This window comes from Dipteris shenzhenensis, chromosome 16 (genome assembly GCF_047967505.1).
Source record: "Dipteris shenzhenensis isolate YYH24624 ecotype China chromosome 16, Dip_SZ_1.0, whole genome shotgun sequence".
Classification (NCBI taxonomy): Eukaryota; Viridiplantae; Streptophyta; class Polypodiopsida; order Gleicheniales; family Dipteridaceae; genus Dipteris; species Dipteris shenzhenensis.
In genome coordinates this window covers 51,328,116-51,354,750 of record NC_141611.1, presented here as the reverse complement: position 1 = coordinate 51,354,750, position 26,635 = coordinate 51,328,116, and the positions used below count along the sequence as shown (strand labels likewise).

At 49.6% G+C, this 26,635-nt stretch overlaps 1 protein-coding gene across 1 annotated transcript in view; it reads right to left on the bottom strand.

The window, feature by feature from the left end:
- Positions 1–26,635, bottom strand: part of LOC147893097 (uncharacterized) — a 60,211-nt gene that overhangs the window by 17,123 nt on the left and 16,453 nt on the right. Inside the window, exons 7-8 of the mRNA XM_087387518.1 lie at positions 6,013–6,212; positions 5,813–5,923 (exon numbers count right to left, since the gene is read on the bottom strand). Coding sequence (XP_087243644.1) covers positions 5,813–5,923; positions 6,013–6,212 — 311 coding nt within the window. The remainder of the gene's footprint in view (positions 1–5,812; positions 5,924–6,012; positions 6,213–26,635) is intronic.

The window sequence follows — 26,635 nt, the reverse complement described above, 5'->3', positions numbered from 1 at the left end:
TTGTGCTGCATTTTGACCTTTACCCCTGCCTCCAGCTGTAGGAGTGACAGGTGTAGCCACAGAATCTGGCCTTGCTTCATCTCCCTTGACATAACCCCAAAGATGTCTGCCAACCAAGATGTTGCAAACCATAAAACTCCACAAGGAGTAGTTGGTGCCATCCAACTTATCCTCTTATGTGAGGACTCCAAACACCTCATTGGGGTTGTTCTGAGCCATTTTTGCCAAATAAGCTCCAAAAAAAAACGCATAGCAAACTGAACAACTAAAATCCCTTCCTGGGATGTAAAATGCACAACCAGAGTCTGCCAAAGAAAATCTGCCCACAGTGACAAATACTGTCACAGCCTATCAAAGGCTTGAAATGCACCACAATGCTCTACAAATGCCCAAAAAATCTTCAAAAAGTGGCAAAAGTCTGCAAATTGACTCACACTGAGTCCAAAACTGCTTGCAAATCTCCCAAATGGTGTTTCAATTGCCAAATTGCATCCGAATGCCAAAATCCCCAATTTCTTCAGGCAAATTGCATCCAAAAGAGGGCAAATTAACTGAAAGGAATTGTCAGTCCGTACGGACTGACAGATGGTACGACGCCTGCACAGTAGTACGAAATCTGTACTGGTGTACAAACAGAATGCGGCGCAGCTGTACGAAAATCCGTACAAAGTAAGGACATCGGCGCTTGGCTTTGCGTGCAGGTACGAAATGGAGCGACATTGGTACGGCTCTGTATGGACAGACTGTACGTCGTACGGACAGAAGCGACGGACTGGTGTGCAAGGTATGGACTCCTCACGAGAGCGGTATACAACGCCGCTACACAGTCGTAAGTGTGTACGGAAGATGGAGCTGGTACGGATGTCGAGGCTTGGGAGCTGCGGGCTGTGGACGAGAGGAGCTGGTCCAAGAGCTTATCCTGTTCTGATACCAAATGTGAACAAAAGGAGAGCAAGAGTGACGAGCAAGAGTGAGAGAGAGCTGAACATAAGTGTACTGAATAGTGGACTGAAATGAGTAAGTACAAAAGAGAAGTGAGGGGTTTTGTCTAAGTGACAAAACCCTATCTTATCCACTAATCGTAGTTAGGGATTAGACTGTGGTTAGGGGGGAAAACCTCAAAGAGTGAAAAGTGCCCCTAACCTACTTATTACACTAGAATATGATAACAATTCTAACACCTGGACCACATTTTCACCTTGAGGGCTATCATTGAAGAGGCGAAGTCAAGGCATCAAAAAGTCTACACTTGCTTCGTAGACTTTCGCAAGGCAGTTGATACTATCCCATGTTCTCGCCTGATCAAGAGGTTACAGGAGTTGCAGCTTCCAAAATCATGATCTGGGGGTCCATGAGTCTATATGAGTCTGTCAGAGGGAGGATACGTGCCCCAGGAGGTCTATCAGATTGGGTTGAGAGCACTATAAAAGTGAAACAAGGCTGCCCCCTCTCAATGACTCTCTTCGAGCTCTATATCGATGAGATCACTTCCTTTGTAGATCGCTTAGGTGGAGAGGGTTCATTTCTGGCTAACCTGATGGTGCAGATATACTACTGTACATAGCTGACATAGTCCTTATATCATCCTCCGCACAAGGATTGCAGAAACATCTAGAGGCTTTGGAGATGTTCTGCAGAGAGAAAGAGACTTGACAGTTAGCCTTGGGAAAACCAAGGTTATGATCTTCAACACCTCGTGAGCAGTGTCCCATCGCCATAGTTTCACATACAGAGACAAGCCAGTGGAGATAGTGCAATATTACATATATTTAGGAGTAGCCCAGACTAGGTTTCACTTTTTTTTATGCGGGTACAGCACGACTCCCAAAATGACGGGGTGCTCTGACCCGACTGGAGAGGCGGTGCTTCCAGGACCCTCCGACAAAGGGTTGGCTTTTTGACACGCTGGTGAGACCGACTACCATGTATGCAGCACCTTTCTGGAGCAGTGATATTTCAGTGACAGAGTGGAAGAGATTTGAGAGGCTACATGTGACTATAGGATCCTAGATGATTCGGAGCAAGCCCTCAGTCCCCCATCAGATTATACAGGCAGAGTTCGCCATGATCCCTCTCCAGTTTGATGCCATCTTTCAAACAACGACTTTCCTCCACAGAGTCTGGGCCCTACCCCAGTGGAGATTACCGAGGCTAGCATTGGAGTCTTCCAAGAGACTCGCAGAGAGCGGTGTTGATACAGCATAGTACGCACGAGTATCCACATGGTTTGGTAGTCACAGCAATTAGATGGAGAGACTTCCCCCCTTTCAGTAGAGCATGGATGCACCACCCGAGATGGATCCCACAAGATGAGATCAACCGTATCATACGGTTCGACCTCCTCCAGCACCATACAACAAGGGCTTAGGAGGGAGAGGAGTTCCCCACCAAGATCCAATTCTACCATGACGACTTCCTGAGGGTCTCGGAGCATGGTCTCGTCATCAGACCTCAGTACCTCGAGGATAGGATAGTCCCACATGCATTGAGGATCGCCATCGTTCAGTTGCGAGTCTCGTCACATCAACAGAGATTGAGGCACGGAGAGTTGCAGGCATACCCAGAGAGCAGAGGATCTGCACACTATGCCGGATGGAGGTGATTGAGACAGAGAAACACTTTCTAAGTGTCTACCCAGTCTACAATGAGGTCCGAGGGCAATATCACTGCCTCTTTTAGGAGGGGCATGGCTTTGGTCCACTTACACGGCTGATTCATTTTCCCGATCAGGTTTGTGTTGGGCTCTTTCTGATTGAGATGCGACAACAGAGAGATATACTGATGCGACGGACCAAAGAGCGGTAGGGATTGATGCAACAGATCCCCGAGATCAACAGAGCACAGAAATTGTTACATTCTATGCATCTGAGTCAATTGCCGGTGAGGCTGTGGGAGAGGAGCTTCTTGAGATGAGAGCATCATGGATTAGCAGTTGGGATCTCCGCCACGATGCTGCGAGACGAGAGACACGCACTCCACATATGACATGGAGAGGGACCAGAGCATGCTCGATCGAGGTTTGGTCTATTTCAGCCCTCCTCAAAGGTGACTATTAGAGACAAGGCGTCACCCTTGACGTAGCCCATTGGATACAAAGATCAAGGAGACCATGCCCTCCACCACATCGAGAGACAGCTTGACAGACACAGAACGAGACCTCCTCGCATCTCATCAGAGAGCCACCAGGTTACCTGGATATATGGAGCCTCAGCATGTACTAGGAGCGTAGCTCTGAGCACTTGATACTATTCTAATATTTTGCTACTCTACTATTTTGTTCACTAGCTTAGCACTTTAGCTTTCATCAAGGGACATAGCAAGCCCTTTGCTTGTGGCTTGTATGAGTTACCTTTTGGTTTTGCACTTTGTCTCATAGGCCCGCGAGGCCTCCTAAAGGTGCCATGAGGAAGTAGGCAAACAGATTTTGGAGTCAATGGGGGCCACATCAAGGCAGCACCCTGCTGCTAGATGGTGGCACAGTGTCCACATTTTGCAAAAGGTTTGGTCCAATCTTTGGGACGAATCTCTCTCTCTCTCCATCGATCTCCATCCTTTTCCCATATTCCCATCTCCAATAAACTCATACTCTTCTCTCAGATTTAGCCCCATCCTCTTCATCCCCATCCCCTCTTTTTGCATCTATCCTCTCATCGCCTCCCTCCCGTAGCCTCTCTGCCCCCCTCCCGTAGCCTCTCCACCCCCCTCTCGTAGCCTCTCCGCCCCCCCTCCCGTAGCCTCTCCGCTTCCCCCCTCCCATAGTCTCTCTGCTCCCCCCCTCCCGTAGCCTCTCTGCTAGCCCCCTCCCCTCCCTCCTGTCCGTACCTGCTCCCACTCCCGTCCGTACCTGCTCCCGCTCCCGCTCCTGTCTGTACCTGTACCTGCTCCCGTCCCACTCACGTTCGTACATGCTCCCATCCGTACCCGCACCCGCTCCCGTCCGTACCTGCTCCTGCTCCCACTCCCGTCCGTACCCGTACGCCTGTACCTCTTGCTCCCGTTCCGCTTCTGCTCCCTGCTCCCCTAGCTGGTTGTAGCAAGCTCTTGAATTAAGAACCCCTAGCTAGGCTGAACCCCCAGCCCAACTAGGGGGTTAGCTCAGCCAGGGGGTAACAGGAGATAGCCAGCAAAGCATGGCCCAGCCTACCTTCCTCCTCTTCAAAAACCCCTTCCACTCCAGCAGCCTCCAGTAACAAAGCCAAATACTCCACAGTGGCAGCCAAGACGCCTTCCCCGTATGCACATATACATGAACGAGGTGGTCTTTTTGACCGACCAATTATTGGATATCATGAACAAATTTACTTCCTACAGGATCAAGTGAGAGAGATGAGGATGCAGCTAACAGATGCCATAGCTAGAATTCAAGTCTTGGAAGGACCTGGTAAGAAGGAAGTCATTGACGAGGTTATAAAGTCATGCAATGCTTCCCCCCCTACCCCCCAACTAGTCTCTGCAGTCAAGAATCTAGTTCATACTGAAATGCAGACAGCCAAGCAAGAAGTGACTATGGAGTTTGATGCAAAGGTCAATAAAGCTGATATTCAAGAAGAGATTAAAGAACATGCAGCTAGAAAGGATAATGCTTTGAAAATCAGAATTGGGGGGCTTCCAGATGGATGGTATAAAGAAGATGAATCTTTTAGTGATACCTTAGCACATGTCCAAACAGCCATGCCTACTGTTGACTGGACAGCAGATGCCGATGACAATCCTGACAACCCAGATGATGACGGTGAAGCTCGAGTAGTTCATATCGGTCAACGTAATGGCCATGCTATCATTACGTTCAACTCACGAGACATACGTATAAAAGTTATGTGACAATCTCACAAGCTGAAAGGGACGAAGATATGGATAGCCGAGGAACTCACCAAGGCTCAACTGAAGGATAAGGCAAAGGAATTAGCAAAGGTTCGGGCTGCCAGGAAGGATGGTAAATGGGCAGTCTACCGGGACGGGATAGCACTCATTACAGAGTTTAAATCAAAACCAAAAGACTCTCAGTCTTAAACTGATGTAAGGCCAACTATATATATGTGTGTATGTTTTATCTAGGCTACAATATAGGTACTCTCTAAATAAATAGAGCTGCTTTTGCACTCCTTGGGAGCTGCCCTGCGCCCTCCCTAAGCTGATATACTAGATGGCTTTCATGTTGTCCCATAGACCTCTTGGTCTCCCATGGACATTAATAGACTTTCTCTCTCTCTCTCTCTCTCTCTCTCTCTCTCTCTCTCTCTCTCTCTCTCTAGTCCTTTTCTTTTCTTTTCATTGTTACATCCAGTATGATCAGACATAGGGTTCAGCACGGGTGATGATGCTCGTTTCAGTAGCTCCACCCTTACTGTGATTTGTATCAGGTTTTCTTTCAATCTCATAGACCCATCGGTCTTCCGAAGACTCTAATAAAATTTCTTTCTTTCTTTCTTTCTTTCTTTCTTTCTTTCTCCCTCTCCACACAATTCCGCTGCACCTTTGACATATTTGTCTATCTAGTTGATCATCTTTCTACTTTTCTATCTCTTTCTTGATCATTCCTACCCACCATTTAGGCATGCATTTGTCCTGTAAAATGTTAGTTAAACAAACATTACAAAGCATCAAATAAAGTACTCAAGTAATCAAGCAATCAACAACAAAGGGGTGTTTTTCCGGCATGCATCTCAGATGAGAAAGGCTTGCAAAAGCTACCAAAGTGCTGCTCGTTTGTCTTTGCAGACAATAGCTATGCATGATATAAGGTGAAGGCAGCATCCAACATACTTTTCATAAGCAAAAACCAAAAATACAAGCCCAATGGGAAAGTCCATACTATATTTTCTCTATTCTTGTCAATTGATGTAAGCAAGGCAAGGTCCTCTTTGATAGATGTTGGATATTGCGACAAAAGGGTCTCGCATGCCTTAAGCAACCTTGTTAAAACCTACAAAATCAGCAGAAATGTAACATGTGAAGTACTACTTAAGCTGAAAAGGTCAGATCAAGCTGCTGTTTCTTCTATATTCATAATACCTCAGACTCGTTTTCACAGCTGACTGGTTTACAAAAATATGCCATAGAAGCAGCAGCCCTATTGCAGGCATGTGCACTTGACTGTGCTCCCTCAATCCAACCAGAATCCTTGAGCTCTTTTTGGGAAGCAACTGCCACCCTAGTCCAAGCTAAAACACTTTCATCCACCCCTGAATCTGTGATAGAGAAGACAGATCCACCTGCAAGCCATGTGATACAAAATAATTTATGTTTTTCCAAACATTGACAGGGGAAAGGGAAAGGGAGGGGGGGGGGGGGAGTGCAGCGGAAATGAATAGAAGAGAGAGAGAGAGAGCACGCCTCACACACACTGAGAAGGAGACAGAAAGAAAGAAAGAAAGTTTATTAAAGTCTTCGGAAGACCGATGGGTCTATGAGACTGTGAAAATCCTGATACAACATGCTGTGGTAGAGGAGCTACTAAACGAACATCCATACCGATGCAAAATGCAAAAATGCAAAATGGCAGCACTAAGTCCTAAGTACAGCATAGTCATGTCAATGGTCGACTATATATCAGTCTCAGCATCGTCATCGTCATCATCGGCAGCAGCAAGATATCAGGATGGATGAGGCAGTGGAGGCATGAAGTTGGCAATAGAGTGCTGTCAGCCACTCAGAGGTGCGGTCCTGGCACGTCTCCTGGTCATAGCTCTGCGTCTGACCAGGGCTACTGTGAACCCCGTCGGTCGGGCTCCGACTCTAAAGAAGGAGGGGATGTCCCAAGTGTGATCTGTGTGTCGACCCTCTGTCTGAGATGTCGGTCACAGGCTCCGGGTCACGGTCATGTCGAGGCCTCGTCTCGTGGGGGTCCATTTGATCTAGCTGAAAGAACTCCGTGATAGAGCTCTGAAGGGATCAGCCGAGGAAGAAGTCTGCTCCTGTCTCCGTGCTCGAAGTATGCTCTCACGGTGTCTAAGTGCCTCATGAATGAAACCTGCCAAACACCGCTGGTTGGGGTAGGAGAGGAAACAGGCCAAAATCCCATAACTATCCCTGAAGAGGCTGTGGAAACGCCCTCGGATCTCCTAGTACACAAGACACCTGAAGATGAAATGCTCCTCTATCTCAACTTCCTGCATGTCACACAGTGTGCATATGCGCCTCTCCCTGGGTAGTCGCTCTGCTCTACCGCTCTCGATGCGAAGTCTGTGTGAAGAGACCCGGAACTGCCCAAGAGAGATCCTGAGCGAGTGGGGCAGGTAAATCTGCGTGTATCCTAGTGGGTCAATGAAACCCTCCACTGTGATATGCAAGAAGTGATCTCTGTAGAAGCTAAGCTTCACTAGGAGTTCACTCGGTCCCAACCAGGTCCGAAATGTGTGTAGCTGTAGTAGATCCTCACGATAACCTGGTTGACCTCGTGTGATAAGAGGGGAGAAAATGAAGCATCCATGCTGTACTGGAAGGGAGGTAGTCTATCCATGTGGAGCCCCAATCGCTCAAACCATCTCTTTGTGCGTGCATACCAGCACCTCTGGTCTCCTTCTGCTACAAGTGTCATAGAAGAGGATAGAGCTATACATGGTAGCCTGCTACGCCCCGAGGTATAATCCCCATATTCCCTAACTCGGTACAGATATGTGATGACTTGAAATGCAGCATCTAGCTGTAAAGGGGGTGACCCAAACTCAGCCTGAATGATCTAGTAAGGAACAGATGACTTACCACGAATCATCCGTGATAACATCAGAACCTGTAGCCACTCCACACGGGCCCACTCTATATCCGACAAGTCTGACTCCCAACAAGGGCTGCCGTACATCCCCACTGGACGAACCAAGGAGTCAAAAAGCAACCCCTTGATGCGTGGATCCTGAAACTGCGAGCGGAAGCACTACCTCTCTAGTCTGGCCAATGAAGCATAACCTCTACTCAAGCGTGCCTACATCGCGGGTCTCATAGTGAAGCTGGGCCCGGAGAAGATAACCCCAAGATAAGTCTATGATGAAACTATCTAAACAGATGACCCCGCAAATGTGAACTGCTCCTGACGCATGATAGCTCGAAATATATTGAAGATCATGACCTTGGTTTTACCCAAGTTGACCTTCAAATCATGAGAATCACAAAAGGACTATAGTGCGTCTAGGTGTCTCTGAAGCCCCTCTGCTAAGGAAGACAAGAGAGCCACGTCATCTGCATAGAGCAGAATCTAAATCAGCGTGCCTGCAAGAGAGCAACCTACACCCCCTTGTGTCTGCATCACTATCTCAAGCTCATCAATGTAGAGGCTAAACAAGGTAGGTGACAAAGGACACCCTTGTTTGACCCCGATGGTGCTCATGATCTTGTCTGTCCACCCGGATCCTACCTGAACTCTGCCAGAAACTCTCTCGTAAAGTGCCATGACAGCCCAAATGATCTCCTGGTCATAGCCCAAGTCCGGTAGGTACCGTATGAGGCGGGCTCTTCGAACCATGTCAAATGCCTTGCGGAAATCCACAAAGCAACAATAAACCCTCTGCTTTCGCGACCTCGCCTCCTCAATGATAAATCTGAGCGTGAGGATGTGGTCGATGGTTCCATGATCACGCCGAAATCCGGCCTATCCTACTGCTCCAAGTCCTTGACACTATGCAAGTCTACTAACCTCGGAGTCAAGTACTGATGCATAAATCTTAGACATGACATGTCCAATCATAATGGTCCTGTGGTTCTCCGAGCTCATGGGATCCGCTGCCTTGTGGATGGGTGAGATAGTGTTAATGGTCCAAGTGTGTGGAAATCCCAAACAGACAGATTCATTAAAAAGCCTTGCTAAGCTCGGGGCTAAGAGGTTAATCCCATATGCAATGAACTCAGTGCATAGCCCCTCATGATCCTTCGCTCGGCCATTATGAAGTTTCATTACGGCATCCTTTACCCCTCCTCTAGTGAAGAGGGTGCAGGATGTGGGACGAGGCATGTGTGAGAGGTTAGCGACTGGCTGATTTGGGATGTCATGAAGTATACGTGCATAATCAAACCAGATCTGAATGTCAGTGAGTGGCGGAGGGGACCGTCCTTCTAGAAATCTCCACCAGAAATCCTTAGAGTTATTATTAAACAAAATGTTCAATAGCTCCTCCTCGTTCCAACGAACGAAGTCTAGTTTCTTCCTCCGTACCAATCTACGGTATTCGCGTAGGGTATCCGGTGCGCTCGGAAGACTGTTTTTGGTTTCGAATCTGAGTTGACGGCGTAAAGCCTTACACTCATCATCATACCAACTATTACAGGGTACGGTTCCAAGGGGTGGTGGGCGGGTGGAGCGGGTGGTGTGGGGAAAAGCGTGAATGGCAGCCTCGTGTAGTGAGCGGGTGACAAGGGCAGCACGATCCTCTAAAAGGGGTATGAAGTCAATATAAGCGAGAAGTATGTATAGACGGCCACAGTAAGAAGGTGAGTGATCCCGATCAAAGCGTATATCGTGGTAGGTGGAGTAAGCACTGAGTGGGGTGGAAGGTGCTGTGCGAAGGGAGGTGGAGATGCTAAAGAAAAGGTATGTATGATCAGTTCCCAGGGGAGAGGTGCTACAGTGAAGTTAGTAATGCGAGATGTGAAGACAAGGGATCCCATGATGTAATCAACAACACTGGAGCCCCCCCCATGTGGAAAGCATGTGAAACCACTTGAAGCGGGCGATCTGTCAAGACCATTATAGATAGTGAGATCATGTATCCTGCTGAGGTCTAATAGGGCCTTCCCATAAGATGAGAATGGACCTCGCCTGTCAGCGGAAACCCGTAGCATACCGCTCTCCTCAAGGTCAATATCTAGCAGTAGAGTGGAATCATCTCTGAAGTCAAGAAGTGGTACCTGACACGCCCTTGTCCTCGCGTTGAAGTCCCCCACTAGAAGGACTTCTCCGCGGCTAGAGAAGTCAACGATGGGCTGGTAAAGGGCAACAAATGGGGATGTCTCATCATCACCTCGGATATCTCTGGCAAAGTGGGAGGTCTCAGGGGGGAAGTAGCAAACTGCGACAGACAGATCGCGGCTGTCCATGTGTCGAATCTGGATCCAAAGAAATCTGGAATGTGTATCTCTCTGCTCTACTGAAATGGTCTCCCGAAGTGTGGATCTGAAAAGGACTGCAACTCCACCTAAACCTCGAACTCCTCCTGTACCCCTCGTCTCATCTCTGTAGAAAGACTCCCATGTATACCCGCTAACTAATGGAAGAGGGCGCTCTGGACTCTGATGTCTCTCTGTATAAAAGACTATGTCGTGGCCTGTATAGGATTCCGAGAAGTTCCCCAGTTCTGACCATAAGGTACCATTACAGTTCCAAATGGTGCAAGACAGTGGTTCTGACCATAAGGTACCATTACAGTTCCAAATGGTGCAGGACAGGATCTCGGATATCTGAGTCTCAGAGACCCCACTTCCCTATGTAGGGGAGGGGACAGGTGTCCTACGGGGGCCTGTAAGAAGTCTTCCCTCTCGTACCACTGCCCATTTCCCCTCCTTCCGGGCTTGATGCTGCAGCAAAGAGAGCCTCTCCTCAACCTGTAGACATGTGAGGTCCTCATCCATAGAGATCGCTAGCTGATCTCGAAGGACTGACCCACGTCGTAGAGCTGAAAGTCGTGCTTGAGTGTCATGGAACCGTATGATCAGGGGTTGCTCTTGGTTGGGATCTCTCCCCACCCGCCATGGCCTCTCTATCTTGTGCTCAACCACACCCAGGGTAGTGGCCACAAACGCAGTTGCATCTACCATCGGTGTAGCCTCAGTGCGTGGGATCCCGCGTACTCTGATGTTGAGAACCTTACTAGCTCTTTGCTGCTGCTCCATGAGGGTAGCCAAAACGGTTGCCCTTGCGGGTTCCCGTTTGGCCACGTCAACCCATCTGGAAGTCTCCTCAATAGCAGATTGCATGCTCGCAATCTGTGCCTCGACCACCGGGGTACTCCCTGGGACAGTGTGTATGGCTGTGATCTCCTATCGGAGCTGCATGATATCCTGTCTGAGTCCCTGAATAAGACCCGCCTGCTCCCGAATGGCCCTAGCCTGCTCATGTATGATGCGGCTCTGCTCCTGGTTGAAGCAGACCTGCTCCCGTGCGAAGCGAGTCAGCTCCATCTCACGCTCACGGAAACTATGTATCTCCATGAGCAAGGTCTCACAGGCCTCTGGTGTTTCAGCCCATCCATGTCCATGCTGAAACTGTGGTGACTAAAGCATGAAAGTGTGGGACTGAGTCCGAAAACTCAACAGTGACTGAGTGAGGAACGGAGATGATAGTGGAATGGATGAGGCAGTCGCAACGGGGTGTGGGAGCGTGGGCTGATTGAGAGGGAGAGGGGAGAGTGAAGCGTAATGCGGAACAGTGTATGACACCTCCGAAGTAGGGGTCATAAGCTGTGCGAGAGCTGTAACAGGAGAGGAGGGGAAGGGAACGACAACCGGCGCCACGGGCATGAGTATGTCACTGATCGTAGATGTAGAGGGAGCTGAGAGCTGAGCCTGAAGTGGGGTCTGAAGTCGAAATAGAGATGGAGATAGAGGGAGCTGAGGCTGGAGCTGAAACTGAAACTGAAACTGTAGCGGGAGTTGAGGTTGAGGTAGAGATAGGGGCTGAAGAAGCTGAGGCAGGTCCTGCCTTTGCCTTGCTGTCCACCCCGAGTCCACTTCAGTTGTAACATGTGTTCACATCCTCCAATTTCAGTTGTGTCGTTTGCTTCTTTTTGTTGTTGTTGTTGTTGTTGTCATCTTTCTTGACTTTGTCCCCCATTTCTCTTGGATCCCTTTTTTTTTTTTTTTTTTTTTTGGGTGTGGGTGCAAGTCTTAGTGTCCGACCGGGTGCAGGAGCACCGGCTCCCCCCCCATAATGGGAGGCACGTCCAGTGCGAGGTGGTGGCAGCCAAGAGGTGGAGAAGGAGAGAAAGGAGAGAGAAAAGGCACAAGACAATTGCAAGTGATCTCTGGAGAAAACCCCGCTACAGCTGGGGGAAAACCATGGAAAGAACGGACTGCTCAAGAGCTCAGAACACACAGCTCAACAGCCAGGTGAATAGGGAGCATGAGGGAGTGGAAGGACTGCTCCACTACCCTGCTCCTCAGGTGATGCTGTGGCCTGGCACTGCACCTCTGCCAGGCTCCACAAGATGGACTGCTGGAAGGACTGCTCCAGCTCTAGATGATGGGAAATGAGGGGAGAGGGGAGGCACATATATAGCCCAGCCCCTCCCCTAGTCGACCAGCATAGGGGGCACCGACCAGCCAGCTCATGAGGGCTGACCCTGAGCCCTAGGGGCCGACCCCTACAGCCCTCTATATGAGGCTGCACCAGGCTACAAAGCAAGGGCCTGACAGCCGACAGCCAGGGCTCTAGGGCCGACTGCCCCTAGCCCTCCACAAGGTGCTGCCTCAGCCTCTAAGAGGGGCTGTAACCTCTGCCCTCCAGCCAACCTGCGCAAGAGGAAGGGCCGACCCCCCTCTACCCTCCATAAGGGCTAAACTACTGTGCCTCAAGGGCCAACTGACATGCCACCCTCCAGCCTCTAGGCCTCCCCAATGTGCAGCAAGATATGCCTACACAAGGGCAGCCATGGAAGGGCATGTGAACCAGCATGGGGCCCAGGAGGACCACGCAGTACCTACCCTAGTCTATGCTCACGGGGGCGGGCACACCCACAACAGAGGCCCTCACTCTCTACCCTAGCCTCACTCACTGGGCGGGCACACCCACAAGCAAGGCCCTCTCTCTCTACAGTGACATCAGAAAGGACATCTATAAAAAGCGGATGGGATGTAAGGTGTTTGAGGAGAACATCATACACATGCCAAATACAACGTAGGTCAGTGGTGCCTAAACCAGCCCGGTGGTTGTTTGTGATTGAGCTTTAGGATAGTTGACTTGTTTCATTTCTTAAACCAGGGTTGGACTAAATGTGATTGCCCTAAACTAGCCCAGTGGTTGGAACATCATGCAACCATAGGCTAGTTTAACTCAATTGCCAGTTATGTGATTGTCTTGAACTAGCGTGGTTGAATAGACATTTGTTGTTGTCCAGCCCGGTGGCATGGTTGAGAAAAAATTAATAGCAATATATTTCGCAATAGAATATCAATATACTATTATTTTATTAAACCATCCCAGTGGTTGGAACATCATGCAACCATGGCTGTTTCAGCTCATTTTTTGAACCAGCATGGTTGAATAGACATTAGTTATTGACTAGCTCGATGGTTGATATTATTGTGTACTAGAAACAAAAGAAACCCCTCGAAAAATAAAAGGCTACCGGTCGCTAGGGCCTCTGAAACATGTCGTCAGGACTGTAAAAAATCCTGGATGAAGTCTACGTGGTGTGCACTCTGCCAGGTGATGCTGTAACACAAAAGCCATGACTGTCAATCGATATCATATGTGTAATGTCCAGAGCCTAGAGCCGTGATATGAGGTGATCATGGATTGCGTCAAATGACTTACTGAAGTCAACGAATCAACAATGGACCAGCCTAGCCTCCTAGATCTCAAGTGCTAATCGGCAGACCTTAAACATCAGATGACCTATCATGATGGTCCAAATCTTGACAATTGCTGCTGCCCATAGAATCTCCTGCTTTGTAGATTGAGACTAATGGCCTAGGCTATGGGGAAGCCCTTCAAGGGCTTCATTAAACAGCTTGCCAAAGATTGCTGCAAGTATTTCCTAACCAGGAGTCAGGAGTCTACCTGGACGCTTTCATGATGCTTGGCTTTTCCATTCTAAAGCTTCTTAATTTCTTTCTTAAGTCGGGAGATGGTGAAAAGAGTGAAATTGGTGGGACAGGATGTATTTGGGATTTTTGTGTTGATTTGGAACATCATGTACGATGTTGGTGTAGTTCTTCCAAAGAGTAAGATCCTAGATGGGGTATGGTGGTTTCTTCTATAAGACATTCATTTAGAACTCTTTGGAATTACTATTGTATTGCTCATGTCAAACAAGAACGATCGTTTCACGCGCCTCACCAAGCGTCTGTATTCCTTGTTTGTCTCTTCCTTTGTTTGGGTGGCCTTGCCTGGTCTCAGAGTGCCAACGTCGCGTTAACACCTTGCAATTCATTCCTGCTATAAAAAGCCAAAGAAGCCAAAGAGACGAACATCAAATACATCGTGTAATCACCCTCGTGAAATTGGAAACGTCGAAGACAAATAAATGTGACTACCCCTCAAGACATCATACCATCATAAGTGAAACCAACGAAGAAGTATCTTGATGTCTCTAAAGTATGACAAAGATGTGTTGCTGGCGTGCTTTAGCCTCTACCCTGATATGTGGCTTGGACATATGGAAATCGTGACAGATAAGGCCCTTGGGCAAACAAGTAATGTTCTCAGTCTCAAAACTCGTAGTACTTGTGGCATCTTTTGACATGGTCCTCAGCCTCCAGCTCCATGACATCACATAGTGTGCATCGTCATCTTTGATAATCAGTTGGACCTCTTGGTGAGTCAAGCATCCGAAGAATAGGGGCAACAGTGTATTGGCATGCCAAGAGCGTGAAACCATGTAGTAGTTCGTGCATACCAACAATCCTTGTCTACGTTTGTTGCTAGCTTCATAGGCAGCCAAGGTCTATCCACTGGCCAAACTGTCAAGCTTTATGTGTAGGGGTCTCACTACAGAATCTATGAGTTCGATACTTTGTGAATGCACAGTTTACCTTAGATAAAATATGAGAGCTTTCTGACCTGTCCTATCAAATCCATCCACTCCTCGACCCATATATCCATTGCCCAACAAGCGTCTCATTCAACTCTACCAATTGATTTAGTGATTAAGAGAGGGGAAGGTACCCCCTTTGCAGCTCAGACCGGTAGCCATAGGATCTAGACCTGTCTGATCCACTAGCTGCTTCAGAAAAACTAACGGTGGAGGGATAACCTCACGATGGAGAGGGGCTAAGGGAGGGGGTCCAATACTGTTTTTTTTTTTTTTTCAAAAAAAGGAACCTTCGATTAATGCTTGAAAGATTTCATACAAGACAACAGCCCCAAAGGTGCTGAGTATGAAAAAACCAGAAAAGGCTGAAAGAAAAACCAGCCTATTCCAAAGAAGCCCAGCTCACTGCCTAGGGGATCTCGGGAACTGGGGCTAACAGCCAAGTGGGGGGACTATACAGCCAGCAAATCCCTCGCAGAGTGAGAATGTAGAAAACACCTGCAGGCCAAACCTCGCAGAAACGAGCACGCCTCTCAATAGTTGCCCTGGAGCTTGGAGTCCCACGCTCCCAGGTGGACCGTAGAGTGTAAATGATATCCTGCCAGATGGCAACCAAGGTAGCCGAGGGTGGAACCGGGTGCTCTCCCATCACGAGACTGCAACAAGCCACCCAAATGTTCCAAGCCGTGATGCTGGCTACCACCTCCCAAACACTGTCTTCCCTAGGGGAAGGAGGAGCTAGGGCGTCAGGGGGGGCTGCCTCGTGGAGTGCAATCCTCTGAATGTTCTGACCCTGTATCTGGTAAGCTGGGGAGATCTCATCAATCTGGAACGCGTGTCCTCCCTCTGTCAACCAAGCCACCATCCCCCAGGTGTAGTCTCTGTGAAGGCTCTGCATGCGTGTCATGATCCTGAGGGCTTTCATCCAGATCCTCGCTGCACTATGATAGCTCCATAGGCAGTGTGGGATAGTCTCTAGGACACCATCTGAGCAGCAATGGCACTGCCCCTCCACTCACATCTGCTCCAACCACAGGCCAATGGGCAAGTCTCCGTGGGCTGCCAGCCAGAAGAAGTAAGAAATCTTCCTCGGTCGCAAGCTGGACCACAACCACGTCCAAAACCTGGAGCGAACATCCCAGGGCACTCTCTGGGTCTCCCAATGTCTCTCCCTCGAGGGGGTCCATCTCGACGAGTCCATCTGAAGTCTCCTGCCAATCCGTGTGGTGTAGGAAAAGAAGGGCACCTCATCTATCGTCTCCGTAAGGCCGCCCCTGGAGGGCCAGAACCACTCCCCAGGGTCCCACTGGACCTCCCTCAGGGGTCTACCCTCCCATAGCCAGAGGCGCCATCTAGAGGCGTCCTACTCTGAGATACTGGGAGGATCGATGTGCCACTCCTTCCCCAAGCGTCCTACCACTCTGATCATCTGCCAGTGTATCCCATCAAGACTCCCATCCATCTCAAGGTCACTCCCAATGAGGGGCTGCAGTAGGCCTCCAGGTCCTACACCGAAGAAGCCGAGTTCCGTGCTGTCACGCTGCATCAAAATCCTCAAGGGAAAACTAGTACGAGAAAACTGCCCCAGCCATCTACTGTCTCTCCAAATGTGAAGTCCTTCCCACCAGGACTCAGGAATGGCTAAGTCGATCTCGCCCATCCGTTGCCCTGCCCCTCTCATATGCGCTAGGGCGTCAAGCCTCGTCTCTGCCTCCATAGGTAGTCTGCTCCAGCAACCAAAAGACCATGCTGGTCCACTGTCCCACTGTGCCCAACCAATGTGAGTCCGCTGCCCAAGCATACGTCCCTCCTGATCTTTGACCTCTGGGTGTCACATAAGGGGCTGACGCTCGAACTCCTCTCTGCATCTGGGCGAAGCACGGATGAGACCCCCTGCTAGTCTCTGCCAAACCCTGTGAAGACCTCTCATCAGGGGGGAGCCCTACCCCATAAGAAGGGCCTCTAAGAAATCCATCTACGTGAAGACTGCCACTGTCCTCCAGTGCGTGGGGTGTTCCTCAGAAGCCCTCTCTGTAAGAGTAGCTTCCAAGGCTCGGCACCTGGGGTGAGGCCACGAACCATCAGCTTGCCCAGAAGGGCCCTGCTCTGCATCTCCGGATCAATGATACCCAAGCCTCCCACTGCCTGCAGCATGATCATCGTCTGCCAAGCTACTTGGGCCCTAGTGTTCCTCGTGCCATCTAAACCGGCCCAAAGGAAGTTCCGTACCAACTATCGGAGCTGCCCAATGCATCCTCTGTGAAAGCACCAATAGGAGGCAATATACCAGGCAGTGGCAAGAAGGACTTGGTTTGCCACTAAGGCGCGACCTGCGAGGGAGAGTTTGGCCGAGCTCCAATAGAGAAGCTTGCGCCGAACACTCTCAAGGACCAAGGCAATCTGCTGCTTTGCTGTAATGTCAATACCCACCTGGCATTCGAGGTATCTCGTTGTCTGGCCCCGCGGTATCCATCTGAAACCAAAGTCACTCCCCCACTCACGGATCTCCTGTGTCTCCTCAAAGCCCATGAGGAAGCCTATGGATTTCATCCAATTGATCCGTGCCCCCGAGGCCTCACAATAGATAGCCAAGGCGCCTCTGACTCTCTCTAGACTCACTGTGGTGCCCTCAACATACAAGGCCGTGTCATTTGCAAACTCCGAGTCAAGGAGCTCCTCCTGCCTGATTGGGAGCCTCAACCCTGTGAGACCCGCCACCTGTGATCTCAAAAAGTAGCCCAGAGCCTCTGCTACAAACAGGATGAGGAAGGGAGCTAGTGGGCAGCCCTAGCGAACCGAGCGAGAGTGAGGGAAGGCCTCACCTGTGTGTCCTCCGATAATCATCTGACTAGAGCTCCCTACGTATAGCGCTAAAACTCCTCTGACCCATCTGTCTGAGAAACCCAATCTCCTCATAGTGCCCACCAGGAAAGACCACTCCACCCTGTCGTAGGCCTTCTCAAAGTCCAAGAGAAGGATGGCCAGTGACTGTGACTCCTCCCTGGACCAATCCACTGCCTCCAGAACATGAAGATGTTGTCCAAGATGCAGCGCTCCTGGACAAACCCAGTCTGTGTGTCATGGATGATGTCGGTAAGATGAGGCCGTAACCGCAAACTCAAGACCTTGGCAAGGATCTTGTATGCAGTATCAAGCAGCGTGATCGGCCTCCACTATCGAATATCTGACCTATCTCCCCCTTTCGGGATCAAACAGATCCACCCCCTGCACAAGGACTAAGGAAGAAGACCTGTGTCGAGAATCTCCTGGCAAGCTAAACGGAAGGGGGTAGAGATAATCTCCCAGAAGTTCCGGAAGAAGGCCGGAGTCAAGCCATCCTCCCCCGAGCACCTCTGGCTCGGGAGAGCCTTGAGGGCTTCCCAGAGCTCCTCATCTATGAAGGGCTCCTCAAGTCTGCTGCATAAGTCCCGCAAGACTACTGTCGGAACATGATCCCAAACTAGCTCTCAAGCCACAATACCTGCTGAGGTCATCCTCTCTGTCTGAAAGAGCTGGCTACAAAATTCCGTGGTCATGTCAAGAATCTCCTGCGGGTCAGTGTGCATGATGCTCTGCGAGTCCCGAAGACGTTGTAGCTGTGTGCCGATCGATCGGGGCCCCAGTGGTCTGAAAGAACTGCTTCGTCATCCTATCCCCCTGTTGTACCCATCGGGCCTGCGAGGAATTGTAGGAGAACTTAGCCCGCCGCAACTCTGTGTCCTGAAGCTCAAGACGAGCGCTCTCCAATCTGTCGCTAAGCCACTTAGAGACTGAGTCCTGCTCCCTGAGCCTCTCGATGGAGGCGAGGTCTCTCCTCAAAGCCCGCTCTCGCTCCTGAAGGGTCCTCCTCTGCCTAAGGGCGTGAGCCTGCAGCTCCACAGTGCTCCTCTGAATCGCATCGGCCACCCACGCAGCCCAGCCCTCACTCGGTGCCATCTCTGAGTGCTCCCAGATCTCTGCCATAACCTGCTGAATCTCCTCGTCCTGCAAGAGGTCCTCTAGAATGCGGACCCCCTTCTTGGGGAGACCTCGCCGGGGCTGATCCAAGTGAAGTACCACTGGAGAGTGGTCGGACATCGTGGTACCTGCCAGAATCCTGGTAGAACCGCCTCTGTGTAATGCCCAGTCCCCAACATAGAAGCAGTCTAATCTCTCGAGCAATCCATCGTGCCTCCTCTATCCAAAGGAGAAGAAAAGGCTGCCAGGAGTCTTGCTGAACTCTGGCTCTCTCCACGGGTCTCAAGCACTGATCATGAAAATGAACTGCTCCCAGGTGCTACGCTCTATTGCTGGCATCTCTGAGAACGAGGCGCCGCCCTGCTTGTCCTTCCCAAACTCCAAGTTGTTGAAGTCCCCCCAACAATTCAGGAATCAACATCCGGAAGACACTCTGACAGCCTCCTCCAAAAAGCCAGGCGGTGCTGTCTACATGCTGGGGCATACACGTTCAGGAATCCAATTCTGGACTCTCCCGTCCGAACTCCCATCCAAACTGCCCATCCTGGAAAGAGCTCACCCTGATCGTAGACCTCTGGAGCCAAAGTCTATGAGACTGAGATGCAGACCCCTCTGCTCCATCCTACTGCAGGAGACCACTCCTCTGGACCTCTCCCTGGGAGAAGATGATGGTGTCATCTGATGCCTACTGCTGAAAACATGTGCTCCTGAATCATAAGGATGTCCACTGCCCGCCCTACCACTGTCCTCTGCAAAACCTGCCGGAGCAACAGGTATTGCGACTGACTACGAACACAGTCGCGGAGCCCGTGTACGTTCCAACTCACTATAGTCCAACTCATGAGGACAGGGGATTCGGGAACAAGGCTCTCCTGTGAGTGGGTGCCTATCCTAGAAAGATTGCCTTGTGTGATTTTTGCCGGGGGTTTGGAGGGCGAGTAGTCGGTGTCTGTGCAGCGTCGTACTGGGGTGGAAACCGGCTCAATACCGATCTTCCGTGCCCACTTCAACATGAAGGAGGCTTCCACCCCAAGCAACTCGGTGCACGTCTAGAGGGGCCATAAGTGTGCCTGCTCCACCTTTGCCTCCATCGGCAATCTGATAACTCATGTCGCCAAACCACACGCCGACTCCTCGCGCGTGAAGCTCAGCTGAAAGTTCACCTCCGCGCCATGGACGTACCAAAGATCTAGTCCCTGTGGCCCCATCCACTCGTCCATCATGAGCATAATTTCATTACCCAAAATAGCGTCAAACACCTCCGAGGACCACTTCTCCAACCCTGTGGAGGCAAACGGAAATCTCCAAACGGGGTATGTCTGAGATCCCACTGCACCAATCAAAAACCCCTTTCGGGGCTAGAGGACCATGGGCGTGACCTCCAATGGCAAAGGGTATGCATCCGGAATCTCTAGATAGTTCCAAGGTCCTAACCTCCAGAAGTGCCACGGTAAGGGACGCCCAGGCTGGAAGTTGGGAGCTGCTGGCCGGGAAGACGAGCCTCGTCCCTCAGGATCCCTCACTGACCGGACTTGCTGATGCGATGAGGAAGCAAAAGGGGGCATCGTCGTTCCCTTGCCGGATGGCAGGGGTGTCGAAGCGGAAGAGGCTGCTACTGAAGCAGAGAGGGGGGCGGCAGGAGAGTGAGAGGTAGGGACGCAGGGGACAGGGGACAGGGGGCGGGTAGTGAGGGTGACCATAGAAGGGGGGGCTGAGAGGGGGGGAGGGGGCGGGGGGGACCCTAGGGAGGGAGGGGGAAGTGAAGAGGAGGAGGGGGAGGGGGGAGGGGGGGGAGGGGGAGGAGGAGGGAAAAGGGCGACCACAGGGCCCCCCTTGTCATGTGCACGGATCGGTATCTGACGTGTACTAGTTACACAGAACTAGCTCAGGTTAGCCTGGGGAGGCTTAGAGCTAGGCAGGCTTGATTCTCGGGTTGAGTGGCAAGGGTATGAACTATTTATAGGTCTTCGCTATTTTTGGCGCCGGGGCCCGAGTCTATAAAAGAGGCTCAGGGGGTTCAGTTCTCAGTGTGCAGTTGGGAGCAAGTCTCGTTCCCAGGTGCTAGGTCTGATCCTGGATTGTGTCGCGGACGCGCGCCTGCATCTTAGCGTAGCCCAAGGCCCAGTGGCAGATCCAGGGCTTCACAGCGCCACCTGGTGGTATGGGACACCAGGCTGGTTGGGATCTGATTGGGAGTTCGTGCCAGTAGCTCAGCTCGTGGCTCGGGGGGACATCTTCTGATTCGGGATCACATCCCGTAGATGTCACGGTTGGGTGGTGAGCAGCCTGCTCAGTTCTGATGTTGTGTGTGGTTATTTTGCAGATCAGGGGTTTCAGGAGTGCTGGGATGTGTCAGTTGGTATCAGAGCCAACTCCTGAGGTAGGAACTTCTGATGCGAGAAATTTGACGGATTTCTCTTCCAGGTATGCCCTAAAATTCGAGATTTCCTGCTGCGTTTTTGCTGTCTACCTGGGGTAGAAGGGGTGAAGAAATATCTGGGAAAGGAAGAAGAAGAGGAGTGAAATAGAATCGAAAATTCTGAAGGCTACAGAGAGAAGTCTGAGGGAGGAGAAGGAGAGCAGAAAGGAAGGAGGGTAGCGCAGGAAATTTACAGCCAGGGAGTAGAGGATGCGGGGTGTAGGAAGGGGCGCAGTAGGCGAGGCAGTAGCGACAGGACAGCCTGTGCAATAGGCTGTCCACAGCCTGCGCAACAGGCTGCGAACAGCCTGCGTTGAGGGCTGCGTGCAGCCTGCGCAGGTGGAAGGTGCTTTTTTGCGAAAAAAGCACCCCTCCAAAGTTGGAGGGGCTCAGGTGCTTTTTTCGCAAAAGCACCCCTCCAAAGCTGGAGGGGCTCAGCCTTCTTTGGAAGCCTAGCTTCCAAATCGGGCAGCCCTGCACCCTATATAGATGGGGGGCTGGGTGCTAGACAACCCACCAGCAGCCCAAGATTCGAGTCGTCACCTCGAGATCTGTGCCAGCCAGCCTCGCCCTTCAGCAGCGCCCTGTTCGAGCAGTTTCCCTGCATCCGCCTTGCCTGCGTCAGCCCTGCACAGCTCCCAAAATTTCCGTACCAGTCCGTACAGTTACAGCGACAGCCGTACAGCCTGTACGGACTGTTTCGCCTGTTCTTATACCTGTTGCTGCTCCGTACAGCACCTGCGCCAGCTTCTGCAGCCACCGTACGGACTGCGTCAGCAGCCGTACAGGCCACGTCAGCAGTCCGTACAGCCTCTATTGTTGACTGCGCATCCGGTTGCAGATTCGGGGAGGCACCAGGACTCGTGGTCTTCCAGATTTCAGCATCTTTTCTGTCAGATTTATCTGGGACGGTTTTCTTCTACTCCATCCCCCTCCGTGCTCCGTTTCAGTTATTTATTTCTCTCCATTTGTAATCGAACCAGTATTCAGCCATGTCTGATGCTCCGAATCCCGAGTTCACTATGGGAGAGCAGGAATTAGATTACACTCCAGTGGGAGAGGATGATCAGGGTCTCTATGACGACCTGATCACTAAGAAAGCCTTCAGTGAGTTCACGACTGCTCTGGATGGTAAATTTGAGCAGGTCAACGCTAATCAGTCGGGGTTGACACAGCAACTCCAAGGGATACAAGCTACTTTGACTCTTCTGGCTAGCACGGTTCAGGCACTCACGCATGTGGATGCCATGGCCTCCGTGCTAGGCCCGAATATCACTCCGGATCCCTTTCCAGGTGACCAGAAATCAAGAACAAAGGAGGTGGTTGACACTTGGCTGCACAAGTGGCAAGTTCACTTCCAATTTCACCCCTATCCAGACGAGAAAAAGATTCAGCTAGCAACAGGGTTTATGTCAGGTAAAGCCTTGCTTTGGTGGAAAGAACTTCAGCCTAAGCCTGACACTTGGACAGAATTTGAGGGTATCTTCAGGAAGGAGTTCCTGAAGAAGGAAGATGACTATGATATCGTCGGCAAGCTCAAAGCCCTCGATATGTCAAAATTAAATTTAACTTTTGAAGTTTATCTTCAAAGATTTAGGGATCTGCAAACCAGGGCCACTAAAATGGATCCTGTAACCTTGTTAGGTTTTTTCGTGGATGGTTTGCCAGACTCCTATAAGTTACAGATTAAGAATAACAAGTGCACAACATTGCAGGAGGCCATGACATATGCGCGCATATATGATGATACCATGGCCGGAACCAAGGCAACCACAGTTACCGAGACCAGCGGAAAGAACAAACGCAAGTTCTTTCAGCATGCGACTGGTATTGGGGAGACGAAGTCTACGGACAACGCCTCCAGGAAAAGCTTAACTCCTGCGAAGAATGGTAAGGCCCGTTTCCTTCGCACTCTCAGGCTCAAGAAAGAGGGCCGGTGTTTTTATTGCGAGGAGCGGGGCCACACGAAGAATGAGTGTCCTAAGCGGAAGAACCAGAAATTGGTGCTAGGACCGAAGCTCCAGGCAGGTCCACGTACCGCAGCCAAGGGAGCCAACCAGGTTACGATGACAGGTATTTCAGTAAATGTCATTACCTGCCCCCTTTCTTGCAATTGTACCTTTAATACTTCGTTGTTTGGTTCCCATGATCTTTTCCGAGTTTATGGAGAAGTTAGGGACCAACAGGTTCACATTCTCTTTGATCCGGGCAGCTCTCACAATTTTGTTAATTACAAATTTGTGCAAAAGATGGGGCTGTCCACAGTACCTAGCGACCACACCTACGAGGTGCAGCTTCCAGCCGGGAAGCAGTTTTGGGATCGCAAGGTTGAAGCGCTTCCCATCCGGATTCAAGCCTACACGGGAGCTCTCACATGTTATGTTATGCATTTAGAGCATGTAGACTTGCTGATCGGGATAGAGTGGTTTAAAACCCATAATATCCAGATTGGATGGACGGAGCATACACTTTCTTTTGTAGACAAAGGCACTCAATTTTGTATTCAGTGTGATAAGATTATCCCTTCTCAGGGGCCTATTGTATCTGCGATGCAGCTTCGGAATATATTGAACACTTCTCATTATGATGTCTATCAGTGTGTTTTGATTCCACTTTCTTCATTTGTTGTTTCGGTAATTAACAAAAATGAATTAAGTGTGTTTGAACACCGAGAATTGAGAACGTTGTTAGATAATTTTAAGGACGTATTCCCAGCTCAACTGCCGGAAGGGTTACCTCCAGAAAGGGCAGTAGATCATCGCATAGACTTAGTCCCAGGGGCTCAACCTATCAGTGTACCACCGTATAGGATGAGCCAGGTAGAGGAGGATGAGTTAGCTATCTAGCTTCAGGATTACCTGAATATGGGCTATATCCGCCCAAGTAAATCTCCTTGGGGTGCACCTGTCCTCTTAAGAAAGAAGAAGGATTCTTCCTGGAGGATGTGTATAGATTATAAACGACTAAATAAAGTTACAATTAAGAACCGCTATCCTTTACCTCGTTCTGATGATTTGATAGACCGTTTGGCCGGAGCGAAGTATTTCACAAAGATTGATTTGCGTACGGGTTATCATCAAATCCGTATCTATGCTAAACACATAGATAGGACCGCATTCCGGACTAGGTATGGTCATTACGAGTTCCTCGTATTACCTTTTGGTTTGACCAATGCTCCTGCTACTTTTCAGCAGATGATGAACGATTTGTTCAGAGATTATCTGGGCAAATTTGTTGTCGTGTTCTTAGATGATATCTTGGTATATAGTAAAACGCTTGAGGATCATATAGGACACCTTCGGGTTGTCTTACTTGTTCTAAGACAGCATAAGCTTTATGCCAAGATGAGTAAATGTGACTTCTTTATGAAGGAGATCATTTACTTAGGACACAAGATTTCTTCTGAAGGTATTAGCATTGATCTGGATCGTATCCAGAAGGTTTTAGAATGGCCTATCCCTCAGACTGTGAAACAACTTCGCTCTTTCCCAGGATTTACGGTATTTCTTCGGAAGTCAGTCCGTGATTACTCACAAATCACGGTACCCTTGACCAACATATTGAAAGGTCGTGGACGCAGGTCTACTCAGCCGATCCCTTGGACTGATGCAATGCACAAGGCTTTTGAAACCTTGAAGTTATCTATCAAGGAAGCACCCGTTCTTGCATTACCCGATCCTACCCGGCCTTATGTTTTAGAGGCCGATGCGAGTGATTATGCGATTGGGGCAGCTCTATTCCAAGAGGGCAGACCTGTAGCTTTTGAGAGTAAGAAGCTAGACGACACTCAGTATCGTTGGCCCACACTCGAGAAGGAACTTTATGCGGTAGTGTATGCTCTCAAGGTTTGGAGACACTACTTGTATGGTTCAAAGTTCCTTGTATTGACTGATCACCAGTCAATTAAGTATGTGTGTGATGGATCAGAATTGAGAGGAAGGAAAGCCAGATGGGCAGAGTTAATGCAGGATTTTGATTTCGAAATACGTTATCGTAAGGGTTCGTTGAATAGTGTGGCAGATGCCTTAAGTCGAGTTAAGTTTGTAAATGCTTTGTCATTTACGGAAATATCCTCAGACCTATTTCAATCCTTGAGAGGGCTATACGCAACTGATAGTCATTTCAGTTCTTATTGGCAGAAAGTCCAGGATGGGAATTCCATGGTTGACCAGGACTCAGGGATTGTGCCACCTAGGATACAGGCGGCAGGAGGTCAGTGGATGATTAGGAACGGCTTGCTGTTCCGGAATGAAAAGATTTGTGTGCCTGATGTTCTGGACCTAAAATCCAAGATTCTCTGGGAGTGTCATGATGCTCCTAGTGCGGGACATCCAGGTATACATAGGACTCTGTCTCTTGTGAAGCATACCTTTTATTAGCCTAAGATGCGTGCATTTGTAGAGAACTATGTGGTAGGTTGCCGAGTTTGTCAAGTTACTAAGGCTGAACGCCTTAGGAGCGCGGGCTTATTACAGCCATTACAGATTCCAGGTAATAAATGGGAGAGTATTTCCATGGATTTTATTACTGGTTTACCTCGAACGCGCAAGGGTCATGACTCTATTTGGGTCATAGTCGACCGTTTGACAAAAATGGCTAGATTCTTACCTACAAGAACAACTATTTCAGCTGTTCAGTTGGCTCACGAGTTTGTGGACCACTTGTTCAAGCTGTATGGTTTGCCATCTGACATAGTCAGTGACAGGGACTCAAAGTTTACAAGTAACTTTTGGACACTTGTATTTGAGAAGTTGGAAACTACTCTAAGTATGAGTTCCTCGGATCATGCACAATCCGATGGCAGTACAGAGAAGGTCAACCAGTTGGTTGAAGACATGCTTCGGGCATATGTATCTAAGAGACAGTCTTCATGGGAAGATTATCTACCCATGATTGAATTTGCTTACAACAGTGCAAAGCATTCTAGTACAGGTTATAGTCCTTTTATGCTTATGTACGGGTTTCAACCTAAGTCACCAGTTATGGTTGGATTAAAAGGAATTCAAAATGATGCTGCTAAGAACTTCTTGCAAGACATGCAGGAAATGTTGCAGTTTGCCAAGGAATCTATTAGAAGTGCCCAAGATCGGGACAGATTTTATGCTAATAGACATCGTTCACCTAGAGAGTTCTCTGAAGGAACGATGGTATATTTGAGAATTCCTAAGGAATCCAAGAGCCTAAGTACTGGTTTGGTTCCGAAATTATCCCCCAGATACTGTGGCCCATTCAAGATTATTAAAAGAATTGGACCAGTTGCATATCGACTAGAATTGCCTCCTGATGTTAAAGTACATCCAGTCTTTCATGTCAGTAGACTGAAAGAAGTATTGGGTGCAGATGATCAAATTGTTTCTCCTCATGAGATTATAGAAGTTACAGATTTAACTTTTATTCCTCACGAACCTGAATCTATTCTTGAATTCCGTGAAAGACAGATTCAAAATCGTACTATCACGGAATACAAGATTAAGTGGAAGGATCGTGTTGAGGAGGATGCAACATGGGAGACATTACAAAACCTCCAAAGAACATTTCCCGATTTCTTAGCGAACTCAGGAGTGAGTTCTTAGAGGAGGGGGAG